At 43.1% G+C, this 12,666-nt stretch overlaps 1 protein-coding gene across 4 annotated transcripts in view; it reads left to right on the plus strand.

Annotated features, from left to right (window-relative positions):
• Positions 1-12,666, plus strand: part of ndst2a (N-deacetylase/N-sulfotransferase (heparan glucosaminyl) 2a) — a 135,261-nt gene that overhangs the window by 112,810 nt on the left and 9,785 nt on the right. For all 4 annotated transcript variants that reach the window (XM_069189255.1, XM_015347828.2, XM_006630881.3 and 1 more), the window contains 5 exons: positions 1,058-2,767; positions 7,853-7,940; positions 8,492-8,646; positions 11,256-11,441; positions 11,799-11,927. In XM_069189255.1, the coding sequence (XP_069045356.1) occupies positions 1,733-2,767; positions 7,853-7,940; positions 8,492-8,646; positions 11,256-11,441; positions 11,799-11,927 (1,593 nt within the window). In that variant the 5' untranslated portion in view covers positions 1,058-1,732. The remainder of the gene's footprint in view (positions 1-1,057; positions 2,768-7,852; positions 7,941-8,491; positions 8,647-11,255; positions 11,442-11,798; positions 11,928-12,666) is intronic.

Below are 12,666 nucleotides of genomic sequence, written 5' to 3' on the forward strand. Positions count from 1 at the left end.
CTTTCTGCTTAGCCTGTTTATATGGGCTCTGTTCTGGGAGATGGCTCGTTGCTAAGGAATTCCTGTCTGTCTGACAAACTGTCACACAACATAACGCTCTCCATAGCGCTTTCCGAGCCACACACCTGTAAGGGTATCTCTCTGCAGGAAGAAGGGGGGTTGGGGTGGGAGAGCTATTTTGGGATCCCTGGGAAAAGAGCTCTGGGACATGGCGGGGGGGGAGGGGGATGGCCAGTTAGAAAATCAAAAGGGTCAAATCCAACCCCACGTGATCGTAAATCCAAATCATCATAATCCCCAGGTACATTTTAGTTGTCTGACATATTAAGTAAAGCCATGATGGGGTCTTTTGTGTCAGCGAGAAATTCTTCTGTACATCTGCCCTGATTTATACATGTCTACATTTCAAGTTCCATCATCTTTTAATGAAGATAAATCCAAGGCACCGTTCTGACAAATGTCCTTTTAAAATCCTATGGAGCAATATAGCTCGTACAATTTGCCGTCTCCTTTGCTGACTGTCCCCCAGCACAGTGCTAGTTTGATTAGGAGTTTGGTTTTAGTTCAACTGAATTGAATGGGGATCGCAGATTAGCCTGGCTTTTGAGTGGGCTTTGCTCACTTATATTTAAGACATTAATAGCTGTTTTGTTCATTGCACATGCTGTGTTGTTCGATAATAACTTGGATCTGGCTCAGCTACCAGGCTGTGCCTTCATCTGCCTTGGTTGATTGGCATCATCCGACATTGTAGATCAATAACCTAAACCCCGGCTGAACAAAGCACTAGTAGACAGAGAGTTTCTTGGTAAGTGATGCTGTGGTTATGTTTTGAGGTTGAACGTGTCACACTGATCTGACAAATTATTTTGGAATGTACGTCACAGTTTTAAAAAAAAATACATTGCTACATTGTTTTTTGAGTTTGGCTCTCATAAAGAGATCTGAAAAATGTTTTGTTCTCTCCGTTCCTTTGGTAGTTGGTGAATAATGATTTGTTCTGATTGTATTGACGGTTGTGTTCATCAATAATCTAACTCCTGTTTCCTCCACCCAGGCGTGAGATGAGTTTCCCCTCCCCTGCGTTGACCAGTCAGATTAACTGCAGGGGACCTGTCTGTGGTGGAGACGACTAATCAGTGGAAGGACACCCACTGGTGAACCTTCTGAACAACAGTCTGCTGCAGAGAAGAAAGGCACACAGAGTGGTTCGGAAGAAGAGAACTGCCTTTCTGGGATACTGAAACAGAATTAAAACATTCGGAAAGAAGAATACGAATTAGAAGGGGAAGGAGAAGAGATCCAAGAAGGAGGGGGAGAGAGGAGGGGCTGTGCACAGCAGAAACACAATCCTCTTAGAAAGCTGAGGGGGGGGAACCGAGAGCGAGAGACAGACACGGGGAAGCAAGATACCGTAAGAACTGCTTGGATCCGGGGGATCAAGACGAAGAGAAGTGACAAGGTTTACATATGAAAAATTTCTGATAGGAAAAGATATTGAGATACAGCGAGGGACAGCAGAACAAGAGGCAAGTAGCTGCTGAGAGATGGGCTATGGGGGCCATGGTGACCTAGCGTAAATGGCTTTTCCTGAGCAGAACTTAGTGCCAGTGTGCTGCTCAACCCTCCTCCTCCTCTCCCCCTCTCGCTCTTCACCTCTCGCTCCTCGTCCTCTCCTGCACAGCCCTGCCTCCGCCTCGTCCCTGCAGCCCTCGCCAGTGCCACCCCAGAGATGCCTGCTGCCATGGTGGGCATCTGGAAGCTGGTGCGGAGCGTGAGGCAGCTGGAGCTCCATCGCCTCATCTTGGCACTGATCATTTTCAGTCTCTTCTCCATGGCCTTCTTGGCTTACTATGTCAGCAACAGTCCCAAAATCAAAGAGGCGCCTCCGCTGCCTTTTAGTGACTGTGGTGGGGGGGGGGCAGCAGCCGATAGCGGAGGTCAACGGGCACCTTTGTTCATTCCTGCTCAGACCAGTCGTCGTTTCATCAAAACAGTGGACAATTCCCACACAGACCCCGTAGTGCTGGTCTTTGTGGAGAGCATCTACTCCCAGCTTGGGCAGGAGATCGTAGCTATACTGGAGTCCAGCCGCTTCAAGTACCGGACTGAAATTGCCCCGGGCAAAGGTGACATGCCCACGCTCACCGAAAGGGACAAGGGCCGTTACACCCTCATCATCTACGAAAACATCCTCAAGTATGTCAACCTAGATGCCTGGAACCGAGAGCTCCTGGACAAGTACTGCGTGGAGTACGGGGTGGGCATCATCGGCTTCTTCAAGGCTAACGAGAACTCGCTGCTCAGTGCCCAGCTCAAGGGCTTCCCCTTGTTTCTGCATTCCAACCTGGGGCTTCGAGATTACCGCATCAACCCTAGTGCCCCCCTGCTCTACGTAACACGGGCCAACGAGGTGGACCAGGGCTCCCTGCCTGGAGATGACTGGACGGTCTTCCAGTCGAACCATAGTACCTATGAGCCAGTGCTCCTGGCCAGCACAAAGTCCTCCGAATCGCTTTCCTACCTCGGTCCCCACCGGGCCCTGTATGCCACCGTGGTCCAGGACCTGGGGCTTCACGACGGCATCCAGAGAGTGCTCTTCGGCAACAACCTCTCCTTCTGGCTGCACAAGCTCATCTTCGTGGACGCCATTGCCTACTTAACAGGCAAGCGACTCTGCCTGTCACTGGAGCGGTACATGCTCGTGGACATCGACGACATCTTTGTGGGCAAGGAGGGAACCCGTATGAAGGTGTCCGATGTGGAGGTGAGTGTGCTCTGGGCTTTGCGATATCATTTTCCTTGTGTCCATTTTCACTCTTGATGCTTACATGAGAATCCTATGGAGGTGAGAATCCCACATACATTTCAGTTTTATATAGTTCAGGCTTTTCTAAGCTGCAGGTTCTAGTGGGAGTCATACGCACAGGTTAAGATCTCAAGCAAGACATTTGGAGCACCAAGTTTATATACAAGTGCCTTCATCTTAACAAGCTGTAGAGGATTAAATGACTGTGCAGTGACCAAAACTAAAAATGTCCGTCAATTTAATCTCTTCCCCGACTTCAATTATCCCCCATATAATTACAATTAAAAATCCATAACCATAAAATATTCAGAAATATCCTAAAAACAATTAAGCCAAGCCATAACGGTATTAGCGTATATAATTAGAATAGTAAAACCACATTATTTTAAATTTGTTGATAGGTCCACTTAAGCTACAACTGTAAAAAGCTCTGCACATTTACAACTGCTAGTGGGATCATCTATGCACTTGCAGTACATTTAAAGAGGATATACAGCAATGAACTTGGTAAGGTGCTTGCTCCTTATTACAGTACATCTTTCTCTGCAGTGCAGTATTATTACTGAAATGTCAGCACACAAACAAGTATAAGACAACATTGAAAACCAGGTTTGCCAGAAGCAGTCATCCATAAATCTGAATATTATTCATACATTCCCACATGATGGGAGGGCTCATCCCTCGCTTGCATACTGGGACTGCAGCATCACTGCTTCCCAGCTGAAATATAATAGACAATCTACTAGTTAAGAGTTACCGATCTGGGGAAAAGGTAACAGGTTCAAATGGCTATTTTTAAACTTGGTGCAAACAGTAATTAATGGTAACCGTAAATGCAAATTCTCTCATTTTCAAGAAGTACTTCTGTTTTTTTAAGAAAAATCGAATGATTGTAAGTGGAAAATGATCACAGTAATCACTAATGCTATTTGGGATAGCCTGTGAATTAGCACATACAGACATGATAATTTAGGGAAAGTGAGAGGAGGCTCTGATTCTAAATTTGTCTAGAATTATTTTTGTAACTAAATTTCAAATGACAAACTGGTAAATGACTGCCGCAAGAACATAGTTCTAGCTGGATGTGGAAGATAAAAACAACAAAACAAAAAAAAATAACGATCATTGTGCAGATCCCATTGTGGGGTTTTCTCTAATCCCTGACTGACTTCATCTCCCAAAAGAAAAGGCCCCCTTTAAACTGGCCATGTGTCGCCCAATATGCTGCTAATTTTATCATGAAATGTACTATTCTTTTCTATATCTTTTAAATCCATTAGTGATTTCTAAGATTTCATTACTGTTTTGGAGGAATTATAATATAAAGTATTGGAGAGAGTGGTGTTATTTTTTTCTTTTAAATCCTTTTATTGTTCTACTAGTATATCGATTTAATCTCTGAGCAACGTACAATGGCTTCCTTCTCATCCTGCCTGCACAGATCATGCAGAGGGCTTCTAAATGGACAACAGGTTTTAATCACCTCAAGCAGTGTAGGGGTTACAAGGCACAAATAAGGCCCGTCTGATAGAGAGCTAATCCCGTCTTTTCTCACTCACTGTGCAGTCTCAGCATGGCCTTTAAGCACTAAAGCTGATTTCTTTCAGAACAGCTCCTGGCACACAGGTGCATGCTGTTGAGTGAGCCCAATCCCATGAGTCTTTTCTCAAGCACATTCACGAAACTGCGATCTGTAATGTAGCCATGGATGGTGTTCGAGGCTCAATATTAACAGGCACTTAAAGATCGTGATGGTCTCACTTTTGAAATTTTGTAACCAATACAGCCAGCGTTTTGCACTCCAAAATATACATTTTTGTATGCACATAAACATTGCACAAAAACCATAAGCTGCCAAATGAGAACCGCTGAGCTGGTAGAAGTATGATATGATAAAGAACTTTCAGAGACGCAATAAAAAGACAGACAATGTTAGAATCTGTTTTTAAAAGTGAGGAAATTATATCAAGGGATGTTATGTTAATTGCTTGTATTTGTATAGCACTTTCTATCCCAGTGGGCCCCCAAAGAGCTTTGTGTGGAAGATAATTGCACAGCCCACCTTGAAGACACCTGGCAAGCCAATCTGTGCCAGCAGCCTTCTGCACAGCAACACAGGTGGAAAGTGAGAACTCTAGTGGGCAATTCAGTTTGGCCATATTAAGCAAGCATGAAGTATAATTAAGCCAGAACCAGTGGGGTTATCCCGCCCTATCTCCTGAATTGCAGGATTCATAATGTCCAGGTAGCCAGGAACTCAATCTTCTTAGCAGCAGGACAGCATCACCTTCAGCAGGTGTGTCTCCTGTCACCGTACAGGAGCTTTCGTTTTGAAGTTGTGGTACAGACTCCAGAAGGAAAACTGCCCCCTCCTGGACCACTCTACCTGCTTTTCCTTCACGATGACTCAGTTCAGACTAAACCCTGCATTTTCTGTAAACAGGTGTACCACAATCGGCCACAAAAACATTACTTAATATTTTTTTTATGTTGCTGTACTAAAGAGGTTTTTTTATAGAGAGAAGGCGGTTTAAGCTAAATTTGTGTTTGTGTCCTTAAATTAGTACGTGCAAACTAAATGTGTGAGAGTCTGCAGAAGACAGTGTGTTGGAGTATTTGGGTTAAGGTGGATCGTCCAGCTCAAGTTGGTCAACTCGGAGCTGTTACAAAGTAGTCAGGAAGTATTGTGCTGCCAGATCTGTGGAGGTGGATTTTAAAACCTGGAGACAGCAGAAGGTGCAGCAGCCAAATACAGGTCACTTGGAGGCCTAGCCTCTCTGCTCTAGTTCCCATTATGGTCTCTGTGACAGCCGCCTGTAACCACTGTGTCTGAGCCAGCTGAGGCCGGAACTGCTCTGAGAGCTCAAGTCCACTTTATCCAGGAATTCCCACTGCTGTCCCCATCCCACCCACCAAGCTGGTATTCTAAAACACGCACTGGAAAGCCTGTGCTAAAAACTATTTTTGGAAAACCCCTGCACAATGTAAAAAGGATCGCAGTTATTTTCAGAAACTTGGGGGCAAACCTCACATTAAACGATCCAGCATGCTGAAGTATGTGAACATCTGTATGCACACATACTGTATATACTGCTGACAAATACTAGGGACTTCGTAAGTGTAGCTTTGTAAGTTTTGATCTTATAGTTCTATAGAACTATAAATGGAGTGGTTCTGCTTCACTGTGTTTGTCTCTAGTGTGACAAAAGCATCAGGTCAGCCATGGATCCGTTACCAGGGCTTCCGTGTCGATGTTCGTGTTCGGATTTTGTCGAGAGTGGCACACAATGAGTGCACGGGCAGCCAGTGTGCATAAAGGCACAATGCATTTAGCTATTTTTTATGCAACAAATGTACTGCATTTATCAGAGAGTGAAGAATGGTTGGCACCTAGCACATACATTGCAGACCAGAAGTAACCAAGTTAACTGGATTGACTTTGTCATCAGTCTAGTTTGGAAATGTTGTCAACCAACCGGAAAGCTGACTGATTTGAATTTTAACTGGCATCAACTTTGTAAATGCAAACGTTGTTTCAAATTGAAAGTGTTCCTCCACTGAATAGCAGGAAGTCTCGTTGTAGGTGATATAAAGTTTGAAATACATCACACATTGGGAGGTAAGGACTCGGGCCCTTACACCACATTAGGCAAACTGCCCGGCCACTCTGGGTTCATAATTCACATTTACAGCATTTTCCAGGTCCGCAGTATAACCCTGTTTTCTCTTTCTGGCAATTCACAGCACAAATGTGAAAGTCTGTCATCATTCAAAAACAGAGGGTTTTCAATTTCAAATAACATGCTTGGAGATATGTAGCCAGCCTGTTGTCTCAGTTTAGTATGAACCAGAGAATCTATACACCCCCAGTCAACACCCCTCAGCTTTGCTTCTGCAAGTGCTGGTCCAGCAACTGCCAGGAGAAGCACAGGAAACAATTAAAAAAAAACCTACAATGTGGGTGTCCAGTGTATGAAAAGAAAAAATATGGACTGCAGTTTTGCTGAAATGTGCACAGGAAAGCTACACAGAAATTAAATGGAATTTTGCAGGAGAGATATATTGCGGTTGTATAACAGAGATCAGGAATAAATAGATGTTAGAAGTGACAGTGTCAGCCAATTAAAGAAAAGAGGAATATCTCTCATCTCTTGAAAGAAGAGAGGATGAAAAGGGACTTGATAGTGTGTCCCACATCTACAGCAAGGATACAGAAAAAACAGAAACCACTGATGCACCCCATCGGCACGAAGGGTTCATGTTTGTCAGGCTGGGCAAACCAGAGCTGTCCACTGTGGAGATTTGAAAATACCTTGTGATCTCAGCGGCTTGTGCTCAATCCTGCCACTTTCAAATGGCTCTTTTGATGCAAATGTTTAATATTAAACATGTGCGGTTTATTTTGAGCACATCAATATTACATTAAATGAACGACCCTAGTCCAGTAGGAACTCTTTAATACTGTAGTGGTATACATGATGACGATAAGTGGTTTTGTTCATTTTTAAAGGTTTTATTTTTACATATAACAGCTATTATAAATAATATGATCCTAAATATATGAAATACTGTATGTACTGTAAGTATTTTATTCTTGGATTGGTGATTTGGGCCTTTAGCCTGCCCAGAGGTGGTACTTATTCTTGCAGTCATACAGCTCAGAGTGGTTTATATCTTACTTATTTAAGGAGGTCCTTGGGATTTTAAGGAACTGATTTTTTTTCTGTGCTCTGAACAAGGTTGTTGGTCTTTTCAAGTGTTCTGTCAGTAGAGAGTCCTATTATATTAAATCACAGTGTCTTTGTCTATTTTTACTGTACATTGTGATATAGTTTGTAAACGTTGTGTTTCCTTTCTTCTCTTTTCAGAATGGAATAAACCTTTAACTTTTCCTTTGCAGCCTACACATGTTGACATGGTTATCCACCTAACCTACTATAGTGTGTTAAGTTCATCCTGGATGTCTGGAAGGATTAGTTACGGTGTGTCCTGTTGATACTGTCATGCTGTACATTTACAATGACTTCTATCTCTTACTCTCAGGCTCTTCTCAACACACAAAACAAACTGAGAACTCTGGTCCCAAACTTCACTTTTAACCTGGGATTCTCTGGAAAGTTCTACCACACAGGTAAAATGGGTTAAAAATGTGTCTGGGAAGTGGCTAGGGTGAGCAGAACAGTATTTCCTGTAGGAATGAATAAGGTTCATGTAACCCAGATTGTTGAGCATGGAGGCAGTTTGTTTCAGACGCTGTGTGGCAACCACTCCCTGATGTGAATGCTCTGCATGACCCTTCAAACTTCATATGTCACCTGCGTGAAGCAGTCTTTTTCCTATCTCTTAGATCTTATTTAATAAAAATTGCAGTACTTTATATGCAGTGTTTTTTGCCTTTCTGAATTTAAAGGAACAAGCAGAAATTAATTCCAAGCTGAGAATGAACTTCTCCTGTTAACGAAGGAGATTAAAACGATGGACTTTCTATTAGCACTAGCTGCTTTATGGAAATATGCTGGATCGATTGAATGAAATGTGGCTTAGAGAAGGTGACGAACACTGACGGTCACCTTATGTTGGGAAACTGCTAAATGAAATTCAGTCCTGATAAAGCGGGTTATAGTGCACGGCGCTGCCCCAGAGACTGAGGGTCAGTTCTTCGCCGCTCTGCTTTGCCCACAGGCACGGATGAGGAGGACCGAGGCGACGACATGCTGCTGCGACACAGGAAGGAGTTCTGGTGGTTCCCCCACATGTGGAGCCACATGCAGCCCCACCTCTTTCACAACGTCACCGTGCTGGCCGAGCAGATGAGGCTCAACAAGCTTTTTGCACAGGTGGGGAGAGGGGTTTATCGGGGGGGCAGCTGCCAAGGGGAGCAACTGGCCTTGTGTCCCGAAGAGTGGTGTGGGAACAGAAGAAGAAAAGACAGAGAAACAAAGGGCAGGTCTTCTCCACAGTCTTCACAGCAGCCTCCATGACAAGAGGCACTCCTCATAGTTCAGGAGCTGTAAACTGTGAAGCAAAGGCAAGTTGATGGGAAAACCCATGAAACACAAGAGTCCCCCCTGGGCATTTAAAACAGACATGGGGCTGAAACGCTCCGAACTATGACAGGAAGACCATATTCATGCCACAGCCTTTCGTGGCCGTGTAAAAGCTGCCCTGAAAACGCTGTTCTTCTCTTCTTATCTTTCAAAGGGCTGTGCTTAATGCTTATCCCAATTTCCGAGGTACCAATAATGTTTGCCTTCCAGGCTGAAGCAGATGTAAGATCAAAACAGAGATGGAAATAAGACTGATTGGATTAAAGTGTGTGTGTATGTACATACACATACCCTGCTGTGCAAAAATCTTTGAGGTTTCGTATTTGTCTTTTTTCATTATTCTTTTCTTCAGTGGTGGTAATCTGCTGAAGTTTTAATCATTTTTTTGTAATATAGGAGTTAATCCTGCAAGATCTTTATTGTGTGATACAAAAAGTAGTCTTTCGGCTTTATGGATCTGTGGAAAGGGACAAGTGAGGTTAATGATGAGGAGTGTCTGAGAATGAGTAGGTAAATGTGATGGATTACCTGCTGCAACACTTCTGTTAACAGCAACCTGAGATGCTGTGCGTTTTTAAAGGTTGTGATCAATATGAATTAAAGATGGCTGGTTTCTTCACACCTAAATTAAGCTGTTTTGCATATAGGCTGTTACAGTGTTAGAACTACTGTAACAACTGTGTAAACAATTGTGGTGTAAAGTCTGTAAATGTCTGAGGCTCTTCACATCATATACTGTGTCTCCGAAGTGTGTCTTAAATCTCTTGTACAGCAGTTTGTATGCCTGACAATATGTACATATGTGAATATGCTATAATAAGAACATGAAGCCAGACGTTTCTAAATATATACATTTCAGTATATGCACCACATCCCCAATATTTCAGAATTCGGGGCTATCCTTGGTTATAGTTACTGTAACATATACAATAATTATTAAAAGCTTTCTTTAATGTACATGTATAACATGAACATTTTAACTCAAAATAGTTATTTTGAAATATCCTGCACAAGCTTGCGCCTGGTACATTAAAGCAAGTAGTGTATTTTAAGAAGATTATACTCGCCACTGATACTTTTTAAAATCTTTTCAACTGTATCTGTTGAATTATCGGTAAAAAATGTCTCATTTTCTTCACCAGAACATAGCCTCACAGTGTACAGTACTTACGAAGCACATCTTTCATGGTTTTTTAGGGTTAGCTGAAATCTTAATGAATCAGGGTACATGTGAATACACATTTTTTGTTTCCAAGTGCCCAGTGCTAGAAAGCAGGACCATCTACAGACACTTTCGATTCCACTTAATATCTTAAGTCAATGGTAAGCAGCAGTGATCCTTATATAAGCCCTTCTCCCTAAAGAACAGCTATTCCACACTGCAGACTCTTAATAAGGGTGAAACAGCTGTCAGTTATGGCCTAATTTGATTTAATATACACAAAGTAGCATTAGGTGTCTCTTGAGACATGTCTGCGTCAGATCATAAGGAATGGGAGAGCTAATTAATATTTGTAATATACAGTATGTGTTTCTACTTTAGAAAAACAAGCATTAGCTGTTCATTATCCTAATACTTGACAATCACCAGTGAGGGCTATACATGGACCTTATTGTATTATGTGATAAGCTTGAAGAAAAGGCTATAGGAGGTGTTCAACTTGATCAAATACTCTGTTGCTCAGTGCCTCATAAATAATTGAATCCTCCTTCATTTTAAGGAGATACTAGAACTGATGTAGCAGAGATATGAATTAGATGTACTGGGTCTCCATCTAGTGGAGAAATGAGAGACGTTCAAATCACTCTTTTTTTATTTGAATCAAACATTTCCACTTAAATCTTAAGTGCAATATAATGTTACACCACAGAGTAATGCCGCTTACACTTCCATTTGCCTTTCAAAATCAGTTCTTACATATGTATATATTACAAAAATAATTTTACATTCGAGAAAATGCAAATATGTCCTTTCCTCTGATGTGCTTGTCAGTGTTGACGAGTTTGTTCTATGTTTGAAGTAATTTTAGTGCCAGCCCTTGAGAATCAGTTTCTGGGAATTGTCCCCAGTGAAGGCAGAAGTAAGAGGCATATTTAATGGCATTGCACAACAGCTCTCAAAGGTTTTTGTTCCATTTTTTCTAACAACTCCTCATCTACGTACTTTTTTTTGTTGCAAATTTTTTTTATATTTAAAACTTGTCCATTTCCAGAAAATAAGAAATAGTTTTCTATTGGGTTAAAAAATGAAAAGGAACTAACTTTGACCAAGAACATGGAATAATAGGGACCGCCTTTTCCTGCTGTGTTTCTCTTGCTCTTTTGTGTCCTGCAGCGGTACGATTCATTTTTAAGACTCACCTGCGGCTGCTGGTCCTGTCCCCCTTTGTCCCCTGCAGGAACACGGCATCCCCACAGACATGGGCTACGCGGTAGCACCCCATCACTCGGGGGTCTACCCTGTGCACAGCCAGCTGTACGAGGCCTGGAAGTCAGTGTGGGGGATCAAAGTGACCAGCACCGAGGAGTACCCCCACCTGCGGCCCGCCCGCTACCGGAGGGGCTTCACACACAGTGGCATCCAGGTACGACCCGCCTCCCTGCCACGTCCCCCCTGGCCAGCAGAGACAGGACCCCGGCAGATGGCACAGATCACGAATGCCAAAACACTCTGTTGCACCACTGTGCCAGACGAGATTTTATTCTTTGACGTCCTATGAGCTGTTATTTTCCACTGGATGTACAACTGGCCATATCTGATCATCTGTTCACAACAGACAGAGTTCATGTCTGTTATTTTCAGAACATTTACAGCCATTAATGGATGTAATGCTTTGAAAAGATGCCATTTTGCTTTTCCTTTCAGAATTCTTGACTTCTGCTTGTCTTTTTCTCTTATTTAGGTACTTATCTTTCACTCTCACTGTCTTTTCCCCATTCAGGTTCTGCCCAGACAAACCTGTGGCCTCTTTACGCACACAATATTCTACAACGAGTACCCAGGAGGCTCCCGGGAGCTGGACAGGAGCATCCGAGGAGGAGAGCTGTTCCTCACTGTGCTGCTGAACCCTGTGAGTCCCCTGCCATGTGTCTGCTCCTGCACAAACCCAGCGACACACCCTGTGACAGCGCACGAAGCAGGAAGATGCATTAATCTGAATGCTGGTCCTTGGAACACACTCAAATTCTAATTGCTTCTTCTACACAGTTAATTAGTCCTTAACAGGAACTTTAGCTCCCAAATTATGCAAGAAGGGAAGAAATAAATGTTAAAATAATAAGGTGCTGGTTCAATAAATAAACATGTTTATCTGTGGGTACCCTACATTCCCATACCAAGATGAGTTTAATGGATGTCAGTGTGGACAACACTGTTTACTGGTTACTGGCTCAAAATAGGAACTGCACTGGGAAAGTGGTGGGTGGGGAGCCCTCACAGCTGTCCCACGAGGTAGTTTAATAATGTTACCACTTCTTTAATTTCACTACACTCCTCTGGCTGTGGTGTTGCTTGTACCAGTCCTGTTGCGACTTCCCTACCCAGGGGACGGACCCTTGCTGGCTACAGTAGAATTGTTTTGCTCTGAACATATTGGGGGATCCATATCCATGCATTTTCAAAGAAAACACAGCACCTGACAGCATTTTTCAGTGTTTTTTTTTTCTGCCAGTAAACGGCGCTTGCACGAAAAAAAATCGTTCTGCTTCCGAATGCTTGTTCTGCACCAGACGCTGTTAACTCCTGCCCTCTGCATTTGTGTTCGGTCGGATACGTCGCCCAACCCTGTTATTAATGCTTTCTTTTCCCAC

Source organism: Lepisosteus oculatus, chromosome 4 (assembly GCF_040954835.1).
Source record: "Lepisosteus oculatus isolate fLepOcu1 chromosome 4, fLepOcu1.hap2, whole genome shotgun sequence".
NCBI classification, from domain to species: domain Eukaryota; kingdom Metazoa; phylum Chordata; class Actinopteri; order Semionotiformes; family Lepisosteidae; genus Lepisosteus; species Lepisosteus oculatus.